We start from the raw sequence: 16,951 nt of genomic DNA, 5'->3' as shown, positions 1-16,951 counted from the left end.
AGGACACCCACATAAATCATCGATTTTCCACTATATACTTGTTCAGAATATGTTTTTTATAATTCATTTTAAACACATTTATATTTGTACTTACTTTGATTTCTTCTTCTAAATTGTTCCATAATTTAACCCCTATTATTGTGATACACATCTGTTTTAATGTTGTTCTAAACTTATGTATCTTTAAGTTTAGTGTCCCTCTCAGGTTATATCCTCCTTCTCTCTCTGTGAACAGTTTTTGTATTTTATCAGGCATTAATTTATTTCTTACTCTCTATATTATTTGTATTGTTTTGTATTTAACCAAGTCCTGGAACTTCATTGTCCGCGTTTTAATAAAAAGTTCATTTGTGTGATTCAAATATCCTGCATTTGTTATTAATCTGATAGCCCTTTTCTGCATTGTCGTTATTGTTTGTAAATTACTTTTGTACGTATTTCCCCAGACCTCTACACAATAGCTCAAATATGGCAGTATCATATTGTATAATATATAAAGTGCTTTCTGATTAAAAATATACTTAGCTTTCCCCAATATAGCAATGCCCCGTGCAAGCCTCCCCCTAACATATTTGATGTGTGGCTTCCAACAGATTCTGCTGTCTATGACCACCCAAAGAAATTTTGTGTATATACTCTCTCAATTTTTACATTATTAATTACTATATCTAATTCATTGTGTCTGCTTTCATTACCAAACAACATAAATTTTGTTTTCTCTAAATTTAGTGACAGTTTATTTACATCAAACCATTTTTTAAATTTATTTATTTCCTGTGTGACCACATCCAGGACCTGTTGCAATTCCACACCCGAGCAAAAAACATTTGTGTCATCTGCAAACAATACAAACTTCAATACTTGTGAAACCCTACAAATGTCATTTATGTACATTATGAATAGTTTAGGTCCTAAGACTGATCCTTGAGGTACCCCACATTGTATCTCTCTTAGTCCTGATTTATGTTGATTTATTTGCACATATTGTTGTCTATTTGATAAATAACTTTTTATCCAGTCCAATACTATACCCCTGAAACCACATTTTTCCATTTTTCTCATCAATACGTCATGGTTTACTGTATCGAAAGCTTTCTTCAGATCTAAAAACAACCCTATTGCATGCTTCTTTTTGTCAGTGCATTCTGTTATTTCCTCATTAAGATCAATCAGTGCCTGGACTGTTGACCTATTATTCCTGAAGCCATACTGGCTTTCCGTCAGCAACTCATATTGATCAACGAAATTATCGAATCTTTTAACAAACAGCTTTCCTAATATTTTGGAAAATTGTGATAGTATTGACACAGGTCTATAATTTGTAAAATGATGCTTATCTCCTGTCTTGTAAATAGGAATTACCCTTGCTACTTTCATGTTATTTGGAAAAACTCCCTTTTGAAAAGAAAGATTACAAATGTGTGTTAATGGTTTTACAATGCCCTCAGTCACACATTTCAGTGTTTTCATGTCAATATCGTTCCAGTCTGTACTGGTTTTATTCTTCATATTTCTAACTATATCATAAATTTCCTTCTCATCAACTGCTCTTAAAAAAACAGAATTTTTATTTCTTTCAACATACTCTGTAGCATCCGTTTGTATCTCATCAACTATTATTTTTTCCTCCAATTTAGATTGTATGCTTACAAAATATTTGTTGAATTCATCCACTGCTTCATTCATGTTTGTAATATTATTTTTCTCTCTATAAAATGTTGTGGATAGATATTAATCCCTGTCTCTTTCCTAATTATGCCATTTAATACTTTCCAGATGCCTTTTATGTTGTTTCTGTTGTGCTCTAACTTTTTAAAAAAATATTCACGTTTACGGCTTCTCACTATATTTATGAGTTTGTTTTTATATCTTTTGTACTTTTGTTCTGCTTCTGTAGTTCTGTTTTTTATAAATTCTCGGTAAAGTACACTTAATTCTTAACATTTAATTTTTGCAATATAAATTGAGGAATGTTATTTTTTGAATAAACTTGTTCAATAAATTGGTGTCTTTAAATAGTATCGAAATTGAGTATCGAGTATCGAGGTTTTTTCAAGTATCGAATCGAGTATGAAATTTTAGTATCGTGACAATGTCAGGTTTGTTGGCAGATCTGAAGCGTGACTGAGAGTTCTGTTGCCCAGACGCGGAGAGACGGAGATAACCGGCGTGGTTATCTCCTGAAGGTGCAGTTTGGAAGGTTTTCAGGGCTGGTAAGCCTGGAGACTCGATACAAAGTCTGGTGAGAACGATGACTGAGCAATGAATGAAACGCCGGCACTTCCTTAAGTAGTGTCGGCGTGATGACGTCAGTCGCCACGTTGGTGGCAGGAATGAATGGAATGCAGTCAGCTGGAGGAGTTCGTGACATTTTGCTGCTTAAACTCTGTTTAAAGTGCATTTTTGTCATAAGATGTAATGCCATATGTTTTGTTCTGTACTTTTGAACAACTCTGTTGGTCAATAAAGGGAGAAAATGAATTTCTCCACAGTAGGACAAAGGTACATCTACCGGTAATCTTAATAAAAACAGATTGGCGCACGGCAGTGACGTCATTAAAAGCGCCGGTTAATTAGCCGCAGCTAGTCTGTTTACGCCTAGAAATCCCAGACTCGCTCCAAACGAACAGGGGGAATCACGTTAATGATTCCTAACAAAACCTTTCGACATGAAGATGTTTTGGTGCAGATAATGTCTTATTTCGAGGCTGCACCATGGGTGCCCGTCCGCACCCGTTATATGGATATACACTGATGGCGATTCGCCGATGGATCCAAATACCCCAGGGAATCCAAGTAGCACCAAAGTTGTCAGCGTGAGTAAACAAACGTACTGCATGCTAGAAATTAAGTCCGGGTTGCAATAAGCGGGAGTTTTCCTTTAAGCCCATGAGCGTGAATATACAACTACATGTCGGACTTGGTATGCTAATTAGGTTGGGCTGTGAAGCGCCTCCCAAATTCGCTGTTTATGTTTTTGTTTATTTATTTGGCAGACAAAACTTGGATCGGAGACAACTCGCGTGGGAAATTGCAATGTAGCCATGCGGCGTCTTCTTCTTCTTCTGTTTGTCTGGGAGGCGGAGCCTGCTTTACGGCATCTGGCTGTCTTGCGTGTCGGTGTACTTGAAGAAGGCTGTGTATAATGGTCCATAATATCGATACCACAGGGATGGAATATCTAATTTAGATACCACTTTTAGTATCGATTTTTTTGACAACACTATTACAGACAGAGGAAATCTGTTAGATCGAAGGATAAATCTGGACCTTTTTGTACTACAGAGAGTTTTAGTAATGGCCAGGATGTTGCCCTTTCCAGCATGTTCTCCGGTAATCCTAAGCCATTAGATAGAAGACCCACTAAAACAGTGGCTGAAGCACAATTGGCAGCAATTCAAGAAGAAAATGAAATTAAAATTTCAGTAACTTCTGAAGAGATCAAACCGTGGCAACAGTGGAGAGGAAAACTCTCTTTTAACACTATCACTTTTTTAATTAATCAATCAATTAATCAATTAATTAATTAGGTGTTACAAGCCATCTTCCCAGGCCAGCCTAACTCTTCAAAAGATGTTAACGTCTCAGGGTCATCTGATGATTATATGGTGAGGGATATACCCTCACCAAAACTGTTTAAAACAGTCTACCGCGATCCCTGGAGATCATCTCAAAGCTAACATTTGTAGAGTCCACAAAGAGTCAATTTTCACCTACAAATTGACCTACACAATGTCCGGTCACCTACAGACATAATTCCACTATCTGAGTGGAGTTTCTATTCTCTCTTCTAAAGCCCATAAGATTATGCAGTGCATGTTGACATTTCAGGGGGACAAGATATCAGCCTATGTTCCCAAACAAAGCTCTCTTTTGATAAGACTGCAGGATTGCACACTCCCATGAAAGATGAACTTTTACAACTCATACGTTGAATAATCATTAAATAAATATGGTTGAATGAACAAATGTTATATGAATAATAATATTAATGTTTTGATTAATCTGTGCTTAGAATTAATAAGGATGAAATGAAATACATGACCCAAATATTTAATCAGTGTACGTGACTTGATAAGGACACACTCATGCACATGGTTAAAGTCATCTCATGACACATTATTTTCTGATCCGCAAATCAGAGCTCCTGTATCTGAGCAAGATGTGGTTTCTGAGGTTTGTTGGTAAAACCTCCTTAACATGTCAGGTTCTGATTTGTCAGTAAATCATAATATAAATTAATAAAACAAAAATTCCTTCCCGGGTTGAGTGAGTTTGAGCAGAGCTCAGGACCGGCCAGCCGGAGCAAAACTCTTTGAACCATCAAGGCTTTCTACAAGCCAAAAGTTGCCTGCAGCGACACAGAAACTTGCTCCTTCAGCTACTCAGAAGCAGCTGTTCTAGATGCAAACTAGTTCCAACCTGTTGTGCCCGGTGACATCTCTGGACTGGAGTGCCGGTGCTGCGGTTAATCTACTGAACCTCGGTGTCCAGAGGTCATCTCACCTTCCTGACCTCCTGATCCGCGAAGAGGGTCTCCAAAAAGGGTGAGGTAGACACAGTATGATTGCGTCTGATGTGGTTTGGATAAGAACCAACTTTGTTAGCTTATAGCAGACCAAATTCACTCCCACTCAGAACTGATATGAGGGTTCTGATAGCATCACATTCACACATCATCACACCTCGCATCCCATCCACTTAGATTCATCCATCACATAAAGGGTTTACTAGTTGTCATGTTTTTAATTTGTTTAGAAAATAAATTTCTTACTTTTTATAAACTTGACTGTCTGAATTAATACGAAGTGTGTTATGATCCCTGAAAAAGCAAAGAATCTCAAATTCTTCTGATTAAACATTCAAAGACCAATCAGGTTGATACCCTATATCTATATAGAATATCACAGCTCATTGGTCATAAGTAAAGGTAATATATTAAGCTTAAAAGCAACATATAATACCCTCTTTACACATTTTTATTAATTTATTTGTTTGTTTGTTTGTTTTTGTTAAGCTTCTCCAAAACAAAAAGGGGTTCAAACAATGCGAGACCTGGAGGACAGCTGAACCCCTACACAGCCTTTTTATCCCAGGTGTGGGTCATCAGATGGATTCAGTTCAGCTGTGCTCATCGGCAGCCTGGAGGAGAGGAGGAGAAGGGGCGGAGTCTGTGCTGATCACCGGGGGTGTTTCTCAATGTCAAGGCGTCTGGCCTCGTAAGGCGATGTCTTGCGAGGCCAGACGCCTTGCTCACGAGGACAACTTCCTTCCTTAGTTAAAGAAAACAGTTAAATGGAACAGACTCGCATCACGTGACCAAGGCTTCCGCGGCGGTCACGTAACGTCACGTGACACGGTAGACAATGTTACATATTATACGTATAAGGGTCTTGGTAAACTATACAAATTTCTCAGATCTGGTCACACAGTGTCTCAATCCCAAAACAAAGTGAAAATCAACTCAGCAAACAAAACATGTTTGAGTTCCTCTATTAGACCGTCAATAATGCCGCAGAGCATCATCACCGCATCACAAATTTTTTTTTTTTAATTTCTGTAAAAATAATTTTGTCAGTTCAGTAAAACAGAGCTTTTTATTTTTGGGGGGCTGAATGCAATACGCTTCTGTACAGTCTTGTATTTAAAGGGACATTATGGAAGTTAGACAGCCAAAACATGTATAGAAATAATAAATGTCTTCTTCATACATTCTCCTGCAATGCCCTGGTCCTGTAGAATGAGCCCTGGCATTTTTACTGTGATTGCCTGTTTTTCTGTAAAATCACAGAAAAAGAGAGATGCTCGGGTCGAGCAGGCTTCTTCATGCATGTTCGCGCTCAGGCATCGCCCGTAGCATTTGCTATCCGTAGCTTTAGCAGCAGAGAGAGAGGTAGTGCCAACTCAGCGACTTTGTCGCTGTTCCTAACGCCTAGTGACAAAGCTAGCTACATTTCTGAGGACCCTTAGCTACTTTCTGTAGAACTTTCTTCTAGATATTTCCTGCAAATTAGCAACAAAATAGCCTTTTTCGCTCTGAACCATTCTTAGGTTTGATGTTGTTTCAGCTGTCATCAAGGATATAAAAGTTACAGATGCTGTGAATATTACTAGAGTGTAGCTCACCTTGTAAGATGTCTGACTCTCATGCAGAAGACCTGGGTTCAATTCTGGATGTGAACATAGTTCATTTAGTTTCTTTTTTACATTAATGGTATATTTTTTTAGAGTAAGATGCCCAAATTTTTATTTGAGACTCGCCGAATGGCATTGAATTCACAGATAAAAAGATGTGGGTTCAACTTTCATTTTGGAACAATTTTTCAAGCAAGGGAAGGGAATGATCTGAGCATGCAGGAGGACTGACCCATCTTAAACCTTTGTCGGCTGTGCTGAAGAGAAAGGTACAGAACCAAATTATTTAATTAATTAGCTGCGCGTTCTCCTGTCCTCTGTCCTCCGGGCCACACACACACACACACACACACACACACACACACACACACACAGGACTGTCACAGCTGTTATTTTCATTAAGGAGTGTGCACGTACAACATGCGCACCTCGTGCACGAGCCTACTATTGAAGCTGCCGTTACGCTTTTGGCCTGAGGGGGTAATCGCGAGCATAAAAATTCAAAAGTCTGTAAAGTCCCTTTAAATACATTTTTTGTTACTGGCTTTTCTGATTGCAAGGACTCAAAAACAAAAGCATTCATCTGTTTTAAATATAATTTGTAAATTTACAGTTGAATAATAAGAAAGGTCAAGTGTTCAGTAACAGGGATGCAGGTATCTGTGATGGTGTGTGTTATGTGGAAGATCAGAGCCTCTCATATCCTGGTCTGCGGTGATCTCGGATGAACAGGAAGCTCAGCATGATGCACAGGATGAGACTGACTATGATGGAGCCGATGATGATGGGAACGGTTCTTTTGTTAAAATCTGCCCAGCACTCATCCTCTGAAACAAAAACACAATCAATTCAACTGGTTTGATGCTTATGAATCTGCACCACATCAGTACTTGTCTCTAAAAAAGATAAATGAAAACATGATGTTTCATATTTCTAGCACCTTCTCCATACAGTCCATTGGGCACGCCAAATGCCTGCATCTGCAGAGAATCCAACTTGATCTTCAGCTTAGAAGAAACCAAAAGGAGAGTTGCAGATTTACACTTGAAGCTGTGACCATCTAGTGTCTTGAAGAGCTTTTCATGGGCCACAGAACCAGAATAAGACTTATCTATGAGGAAACGGGAGTAGGACAGAGGTGATTAATTAGGAATCATCATTCTTGTATTATTGAGACTTTCTTGCTTACTGAGGCAGCTTTTGCAGACAGGTTGAGGAAACAGGTGAGCTGTCAGATTGGTGACATAAAAAATATTTCTCTCCTGTGGAAAAGATTTGAAAAAAGAAATGGAGTAAGAAATCATTATTTGTTTTCCATGCTGAATCAAACATAACACTTCCTTAAAAATGGTGTCTTTTTATCAGAATAGATGAAATACTTTGAATTTTAGTTGGATGTAAACTACAGTCATGGTGTGACTGCACAATTACAGTTTTTCTCAGTTGTTTACATGCACACATTACTTATGTCACACACAGTGACCACAGCATGTAACTGATGCACCAACTCCCTCAATCAGTTCTCCTGAACTTTAAGCACAATTCTTGCTTTACACTCAAACTGCAGTTTTGTCAAAACTCCACACTTTGCATTTGGCACATTTTTCATAAAGAAAACCTCTTGTTTTCATAACAAACACACTGTCATTCAAAATTGAAGTCAGTTGCCCTGCTTTGCACACCAACTCATCAAATGGTGTAAAGAATGGGTCGTTTACATCTTACTTATGAACCATAACATGTGAGATTCCATAGAAATATGAAATATCAATCTGATGGATCTTTGACTATTTTAACCAGAAGATCGGAACTTTTTATTGCAGGGATTAAGCGACACTTCGTATTAACTCCAAGGAAAGAGAGAGAATCAGGTTTAAAATAGTTAAGAAATTTATTTCTACACAATTTAAACAAGACTAACTTTAACACTCTGTGCACTGATGGAACTAAGGTGGAGTGAGACGTGAGATGAATCTGTGTGAAGCCTTTTGTGATGTCTGTGATAAGTGCTATATAAAAACAATTTACTTACATACATTCAGAAATATTTTACAGTGCATGCATGTAGGCCTGTGCTGTACAGGGGCGGAAGTGGAAGTTTTGGAGTTAATTATTGACTTTATTTCGTAGTTAGTCGTATTTAGTAGTTTGAACAAATTTGGGAGTTTTGGAATATCCATCGCTGGATTATCCAGACTAAGTATCCATCCGTGGTTTCTCCTGGCTGTTTACATAAACCGGTTCTGGCCTCTGTGTCTGATCTCGAGGTGTTGTTTTCTGGGTCTCGTCAGAAATGTGTTAAATGTGTTTGTGTTTCTTTACCGTTCTGAAGGTGAAATGCAAACCGGCTGAGTCATCGGGCAGAGTCAGAGAGAGAAGAGCGTCTTCTTTGCCACAATAACCATTCATTCTGATCCTGGATGGATCCAGGTTGAAATACCAGCTAGACTAAAGACACAGAAAAAAATGTATATTACTCACAAGTATTTGCCTTTTTACCAGGAAGCAGTGATCTGTACACAGAGTCTGGCTTCTGCGTACCCACGGTGGGTGTAAAGGAAAATCTTTCACACACACACACACACACACACACACACACACACACACACACACACACACACACACACACACACACACACACACACACACACACACACACACAGACTGGCGTCTCTGACCTTCATCTCAGTGACGATGTACTCAGCTCCCATGGTAGCTTTGATGCACGTTCTCCCATCAGGATCTTTCAATGTGTAGGTTCCTGAACACACACACACACACACACTTATTGTAGACAGATAGACATTTTTTAGTTTTCACATGTGTGTGATGTGTGTCATATGAGAGTTTCTCCTGACATTATGAGAGTAAATAACTGAGCTAATAAGATGAATGGTTTTAAAAATTCAAAACAGTAAACAGTGAAACACCTTTAATAGAATATTTAATACCTATAAATGAATCTGTTTAGTATTCAAGGTTTGACATGTACACAAATGTTTTTATTAGTTTATTTATTAATTTTTATTTTGTTTTGGTCGGATTCAAATGTTTGTGTTTACCAGGTGTTGGAATGGTCTCATTGGGCTGCAGAACAGGACTGTGGATCTGAGCCTCCTGGCTGGAGATGTCATCTCTGTGAAGGTGGAAACCTGAAGGAGGGGGAGATTATCTCACTGGTGAATCAGGGGGAAGATTTGATGTTCCAGCTCAGTGGGACCCAACAGTGAGAGTTTAGTCTGCATAATATTCCTGATCAAGAACAACCCTCGAGTCTACAACCTCACTCATCCATCCCCTAAAACGATTGACCTCACTAGGGTTGTGTCAGTCAATAAGTTCAATTCAAGTTTATTTATAAAGCGCCAAATCACGACAAGAGTCGTCTCAAGGCACTTCACATAATAAACATTCCAATTCAGGTCAGTTCATTAAGCCAATCAGAAATAATGTTTCCTATATAAGGAACCCAGCAAATTGCATCAAGTCACTGACTAGTGTCAGTGACTATACAGCAATCCTCATACCAAGCAAGCATAAAGCGACAGTGGAGAGGAAAACTCCCTTTTAACAGGAAGAAACCTCCAGAGGATCCTGGCTCAGTATAAGCAGCCATCCTCCACGACTCACTGGGGATCGAGAAGACAGAGCACACACACACACACACACACACACACACACACACACACACACACACACACACACACACACACACACACACACACACACACACACACACACACACACGGACAAGTAATGTGTCTACAGTTATAAGTAAGATGGAGGACAACCTGGACAGGTCGCTCTTCCACCACAGGGACACACAAAGACAAACAACAAGTCACTCACTCACATCCAGAGTTAACCTAACATGCATGATTTTGGTTGGAGGGTTGTTTCTGTACCTGGAGACCCCCCATGCATGTGAAGAACATGCAAACCCAACCAACACATTCTCACACCCAAAGCGTTGAAAAATGACGATGGGTGACCAAGCGTTTGTTTCCAACGCTTTGGGACTCCCAACGTGTCTGGAGGCGACGCGCTGTGCCAGTCCTAGTATCATTTTTCGATGCTTCGGGTGTGAGAATGTGTTGTCCCAACACCAGTGGCTGCTGATGAAAAACAATTCTTGATTGAGCTATGTGTGAAACATTTCCCTTCTTAGTCTTATCCTGTGAACATTATAACATTATAATCTGTTATGGTCGGCATTTGTTTCAGAAAGTATCCCGAGTAGGCAAGACTTCCTTTTCCAAGTTTAAATCGAACCTGCGTCATATGTGCAGTAGCAGGCATCCATCTTCATTCCTCTTAAGAAATGCTTCCCTTACTCTCCCTCACTTACTTCCTGTCTTAGGCTGCCCCCTAGTGGTGGACACAACATGATCTCGTAAAATGAGAACAAATAAACATATTTTACCAGGTCAAAAATGAGTGGGGTGCTTCTTGGGTGTGAAACTGTATAAATACCTTTGGTGCTCTTCAATTGAGGCATGCACATATAGAAAAAAGTATCGGAGGCCCTCGGGAGGATGATAATGATTATGAAGCCTTTATATGGCTTGTTGAATAAAATTATGTCAACTCGTTTCAGCTAGCGATGGCCAAATGAAGCCTCATGAATTAATGAGGCTTCCTTTAGTCTATTGCCCCCTCTGCTTGCATCTTGAACAGGCTCTATACCTGAAATATGGAGGGAATTACAGCCTGCATGGTTTGCTTCTGTATGATATACCACCATATGATGTAGAGCAGGGGTGTCAAACTCATTTTAGCTCAGGGGCCACATTGCGAGAAATCTAGTCCCAAGTGGGCCGGACCGGTAAATTAAAAACAACTTCAGATTGTTTTCTTTGTTTTAATACAATCAATATAAAACAAGGCTGGAGCCTGAGGACAGTGTATCCAAAATAGTACAAGTACAACACCTGAAGTGTACTTGAAAATTTGAAAAAAAAAATCAATAATTAAATAAATAAAACATTCCTTAGTGATTCAAAGAGCTTACAGATCACATGGCTAGATCAGTTTCATGCAGCACTTCAAATATGACTCATTTTACTTTACATCTTTTAGCTTTCACCGGCACATCAACATCAGAAGTCACATCCTGAGTGGCGGCCAACTTCAGGATGTGATTCAAGTTCTTGTGTGAGCGTTGAGCGCAGCTTTGTTTTATTTATACTCGTCACAGAGAAAACTTGCTCACAAAGATAAGTTTATTTTCACTCTACATTCTAAAGTATGAAAATAAAGTTTACACAACCATCTCGCGGGCCGGATTTAACCCGCTTGCGGGCCGGATCCGGCCTGCGGGACGCACATTTGACACCCCTGATGTAGAGGATGACTAGTTGCATGTTTATGTTCAGCAAGTCTTGCCTTATGTTTGCGCTTGGTTCTCCTCATATGAAAACAGCTGCATGGACATTCAAGTCTGTAAACAATGTATGTATGAGGTATTGTAGTTGAGAAATTAATTGATATTAAATCTGCATCCAGATGAAATGTCAATGAAAAGTTTCACATTACACATATTGTAACAGTGATCACAGCGTCCACACTTATGATTTCCTTTTCTGGAGCTTTTCGGACGCTGATGTGTGTGGTAGGGCTTCTCCAAGAATGTCACCAGCATGCGATGAAGCTGTGCCCTTTTGGAGTCCTTCAGGCCAAGGAGGTGTGGAACATGCTGGCCCTGGCGCTGTCCAGTTTTTCATATCTGAGACTCTTTCTTGGAAATCTGCCACAGTGATGGATACTGGGTTCTGCTCAGGGAGGTTGCTGTGGTCTTAGAGCGACCAGCCACTTTGCATCTCTGTTGTGTGATGCCTCCTACTTCTAGTACTGTCTCCAGCCTTGGTGGGTCTGCTCTGCTGTTGTTACCTTGCCACTGAGAGTACACTTTAGCTGCTTGCGTTGAGAAGAACCGGTTTATTCATCTGGCTGCACTTTCTCTTTAGGTTTGGAACAGTTTCCAGGGCTTCATGTATGGGTATCTGGCTGTACCATTGTACCTTTCTGGAGCTCTAATAGTTGGGTCACTTCTCTCTGTGCTGCCTTGATGTTGGCCTCCAACCTTGTTTTCCATGGTGACTATTGTTTCTCGTGGATGCACTTGCTCATAGCCAAGCACCTCAAGGATCACTGCTGCTGAAGTGAATATCAGCTCATTGGTTTCAGTGATGGTGGTTGTAGGAATCGTTCTCAATGCTGCATTCACATCTTCAAGGACTTTGATTGTAGCCTTCTTCCCAAGGCAGTCTGCTTCGGCCTGTACTGTCCCAGCACACACACTGCCGACTGATTGGCTGGCTCAGATTCATGCCTACCATGAGGAGGAGCCTCAGATTGGCACAAGAATCAGCAGGGGGGTCTTTCCACAAGACTCGTTATCATTCTGGACACTGAGGAGTAAACATGGCCTCTGACTGAAGCTGTTTTTTGTCTGAAGAGCACAAACACAGTAGCCTGGCAAGCCAAACTAAATTAATATATTATTTTGTCTGGCACAGCTCCATTGACGGCTCTTGGCCATGGTTTCTACCGTTGTCTTTCAAACGATCATCGCATGCTACTGGACAATGAACAACACGACGTAACGGATGTCGGTAAACGAGGCAGTCCACTGTTGAAGAAGGCAAAATACATCCTTTTTCTAAATAAAGGACTTGAATTAATCTATCTGCTCTTGATTCTAATAAAACCCAAGTCCAGATAGTCCAAATTTGATGTAAATTAGAGTCAAATGAGTTGTCGCCATCCTGTTCCACTCTGTCGCATCATCCCGCCCACCAGATGATTGGAGGGCCATGATTGGTCGACAAAGCAGATAGAGTGCTGTGATTGGCCCACCATTGTGAACCAATCACAGCACTCTGTTATAGAGAGCTGTGATTGGCCAGCCAGGATGCTGCTAGGGGCTGTAGAGGTTCCAATGGAGCGTTTCTAGATCAACTTTACAAAGCAAGAATTTGGTCTAGTTCACTAGGCTAACACACAGCGCTGCCAGGCTGACACGTGGGAGGACAGACACAGGAGTCTGGATGCAATATCAGAGTCTCCAAAAGCAACAAACGCCTTCATTTAATTTTATGAATGTAAACATGGGCAGTAAGTTTCACTTTTGTTAACAGAACCAGCTGAGATGATAAACTAGAGTGATGCAGCGCTCCAGGAGCTTCTTTCCATTAGAACTGGAGCGCAGATCACCAGAGACTGCACAGGGACTGTGGAGGACAGCCACGTTTAGGAGCGTCTTGTCAAAAAAAAAAAACGTAATGAGCGCGGCTTTGATCACAGTGAAAAGCAAGTTATGTTCAAGATAAATGGAAATCTACAAGGGAGACACCACCGGCTTCTCCAAGCGTCTTTTGCCCCACCCACATGCTCAGAGATTTCCACATTCCTGAGAAGTGTGTGTGAACAAACCCTACCAATGCAGCACCCGAACCATCCAGCCTGGACCAGACCAGGCTGATGTGGAAATGGCATTTTTATTGGGGCTCCGTTCCCAATCTTTAGATGGAGAGTTGATGTTGAGGTTTAACTCCACAGCATCGAGAATGATAATGAATCATGCATGCTGGAAGGCTCATTCTATCCCTCAGAGGCTCCTCCTAATGGTATGCGTGATTTTGAGCCGGCCAATCAGCCAGTAGTGGGTGTATCTGCCTTGTTGGGCTCCAGGCAGATTGCCTCAGGAAGATGGCTGAAAAGACGCCCGGTTTGCGCACGGGAAAATCCAAGGGTACCTAAATGAGAAAGCTCCCAACCCAGTCCGTGCGGAGTAGAGCAGAAGCTAACTGCCATTAATCAGCTCACTGTTTGTCATTGGTGCTGATGATCTTAATGGGTCCCCCAACAATGCCTACCTGTGCAAGGTTTTGGACACGTCTGAAGCAGTGACACAGAGGTCTCAAGGTGAGAGTTGGAGTGTAACTGCCTGGGGAGATGAGTCAGGGCTGCACTGGCTGTTGGACAGATGAAACCTGAGACCACCCTCTCTGCTCAAAGTTAAATTTTCATTTTTCACAATAAAGGCTTCTTTCACCACTCTCTCAACCCCCCCACCCCACCACCACCACCACCACCTCCATCTTACCTGTCCAAAATCCTTTAAGCATAAACATACGATTTTGGCATGAATAAAAACCTTAAAAAACTGTTAAATTTCATCTTAATTCCATTACACGTGCGCCATTTTTGGATATAATTTAATCCTCTTTACCTGATTAGATGTGCATGATTGTTAAGGTATAAGAAGATGAAGTTCTTCGCACCCCCATGTTTGCTTAAACCACAGAGTGAGAAAGAACACAACTATGAGAACAAATGACGACCACTGAACCAACGATCAGTGTGTGGGAGAGGAAACCAGAATGGCCTCCAGTTTCAGACTTTAGCAGCATCCCTTACAAGCAGCGCTGTTACAGGAAAACATCAATAAAGTTCATGTTCGGCTCTGATTAACAGTTTCTGGTTCAGCTGACAAATAATGGAAACTTTCAGGATTGCAGCGTAAAAAGTCAGTCTTTATATTAAATAAATAAAAACACACAAAATTAAAACTTTAAATCAGTAATCTGAGGGAGATTTACATTGAACAATCATCAAGCTTACCAGGAATTAAAGCAGTTAAGAAGAAAACCGACCATGCACGATGCTTTTGCTTCATGATTAGAGAGAAAAGGAGATGTTCGGCACCACGAGAAAGGAAGTGCAACAGCTGAGGTGAGAACAGCTCAAATGTGTCACAGAAGTGGAGCAGAAATGACATCGCAGGGTTAAAATGTTGTGCCTGATGAGACTAAAACCTCTGAAGCAGCAGATCAATGAAGATTTGAATCCCTCTCAGGTTTTAGTTCATTTTAGAGATTTGCGACTGAATTTAGTTTACTATGAATCTGAGCTCTGCTGCCATGTTGTTTTTAAATTAGCTTTCAAAATTAAAGATCAAAGAATTAACTCCTAAAGATGCCATTGGCTGGTGTAGTATGATATGATATGATATGATATGATGTGGCCTGGCCTGGCCTGGCCTGGCATGGCATGATTTAGCAAAGCAGTTTCTTTTCAAACGCTTTAAAGAAGATACAAATTTGTTTTACAGATGGAAAGGAAGAACAGAGCCAAACATATAAATGAATAAATAAGAAAACTGTAGATAACCAATATTAGATTTTTATGATGTTTGGCTTTAAGTAAATTACCCAGAAAATAAATACAAACAAACTCTATAACTGAAGTTTCATTATTTATGAATGAACCTTAAGTAGTGAATGAATTATTAGGATTTCTTGCACTCATAAAGAAAGAAAGCAAGGTAGTCTGGGCTTCTAAAGATTTTCAACTTAAATCTGATTTGGGAATAATATTTACTCATCATGTTTTCTGCTTTGAGGCTCATAATTGGAGTAAGTAGCGTGGAAAGGACATTGGAAAAACCTGAAGCTCTATTTCGTTGAAGTAATAGTAAAGTGGTTGTTTTGGTTTCTAATTAGAGAGATCACACAGCAACATGAGAACTACAGTTATGAAAAGTATGTGTTAAAATTTATTTGACTGCAAGCCAAAAGATCTAGGCTTTAATTTTTTTCCCACTGATATAACGTACGGTTAGGTAGCTCATTTATACTAAGTTGGAACACCAACTTGAGAAAATAAGTAGTTTATTTGTGTGTTCCCACTCCCTGCTTGACACTCAGCTATAAGGGGGTTGGATTGGGGGGTTAAACTACCAAATGGTTCCCGAGCGCGGCTGTGTCTGCAGCTCACCGCTCCCCCAGGGGATGGGTCAAATGCGGAGAACAAATTTCGCACACACATCAGTGTGTGTGACAACTAATGGGACTTTAACTTTAACTTTAACTTGCAGCTTGAGAATTTTCCATGAATAATCTAGTTATTTAAGAAGTGGAAGGAATCTTTCAATGTGATTACTAACATGCATGCCTACTTAAATGGGGAGTTTCACATTTTTGTTTTTGCTTGACATTTGTTTGGTGTGTAAGGGCACAGAGACACGTATGAGACATGTTTTTGACTGCATTTGTCTTGTTTTGTTTGTTCATTTGTTTATACGTATGTGCCCAAGCCTTGAGAAACAACAACAAAGCTAATGGAATGTTCTAAGTTAATCAGTTCAAATTCAGGGTCCTTAAACAATTGGGTTATAACATCTAATTGATAAAGAACATCTAAAGACTGCATTGTACAAGGCATCAACTCCTGCCAGTGTTACTGGTAATATTATAAAACCCATGCATGGTCCCACAAACCCAAGCAATCGGTTCGTGGGACGTCTGGGTGTCTGGTTCAGCCTGAGTGAAAGTGTTCCTGGTGCTAAATGGTGACCAAGGGAGAAGATGGATAAAGATGAAGATTGGACTCTCATGAAATCACGCGGATACCTGAGACGAAAACTAAAGGATAGTGTTGGCTCTCATCTAGAAGGAGTTTGCTGAGTCTTATAAAGGTTCTTATCTTGGATGATACTAGGAACCATTCCTGATAAATTACAAGGAGCTTCTACTGGAGGAGGTAAAGGGGACAACAACGGACAAGCAGAAAAAAACAACAACACAACAATGCATCAGCTTTTATGAGACATCTGCCAACTATGGTATGGTATGATATGGTATGGTATGGTATGGTATGGTATGGTATGGTATGGTATGGTGTGGTATGATATGGTATGGTATGGTATGGCATGGCATGGCATGGTGTGATATGGTATTGTATTGTATTGCATGGTATGGTATGCTATGGTATGTTAGGTATGGTATGGTATGGTATGGTATGGTATGGTATG

The 16,951-nt window shown here is 40.2% G+C and overlaps 1 protein-coding gene across 1 annotated transcript; it reads right to left on the bottom strand.

The window, feature by feature from the left end:
* Positions 1–5,753: 5,753 nt before the first annotated feature.
* On the bottom strand, positions 5,754–14,975 carry lamp3 (lysosomal associated membrane protein 3). Its single transcript, XM_054752068.2, has 7 exons — positions 14,761–14,975; positions 9,198–9,287; positions 8,814–8,896; positions 8,458–8,583; positions 7,325–7,397; positions 7,076–7,246; positions 5,754–6,962 (listed from the first exon to the last, which is right to left on the bottom strand). Exons 1-7 carry the CDS (start codon positions 14,915–14,917, stop codon positions 6,823–6,825), a joined length of 840 nt encoding a protein of 279 aa, XP_054608043.2. The 5' UTR covers positions 14,918–14,975; the 3' UTR covers positions 5,754–6,822.
* Positions 14,976–16,951: the final 1,976 nt, after the last annotated feature.

The sequence above is a fragment of the Nothobranchius furzeri genome, chromosome 8, assembly GCF_043380555.1.
Source record: "Nothobranchius furzeri strain GRZ-AD chromosome 8, NfurGRZ-RIMD1, whole genome shotgun sequence".
NCBI classification, from domain to species: domain Eukaryota; kingdom Metazoa; phylum Chordata; class Actinopteri; order Cyprinodontiformes; family Nothobranchiidae; genus Nothobranchius; species Nothobranchius furzeri.
The sequence above is the reverse complement of the archived record's forward strand: the minus strand, read 5'-3'. Positions and strand labels throughout refer to the sequence as shown.

Bases quoted from the DNA above. Each gene is read 5' to 3' on its own strand.
- lamp3 (XM_054752068.2), bottom strand. From the start codon at position 14,917: ATGTCATTTCTGCTCCACTTCTGTGACACATTTGAGCTGTTCTCACCT. The intron at 8,584-8,813 runs GTCAGAGACGCC...CTGTGTCTTTAG, and splicing joins ACATCGTCACTGAGATGAAG to TCTAGCTGGTATTTCAACCT. The intron at 6,963-7,075 runs GTGCTAGAAATA...TTTTTGTTTCAG, and splicing joins CAATGGACTGTATGGAGAAG to AGGATGAGTGCTGGGCAGAT.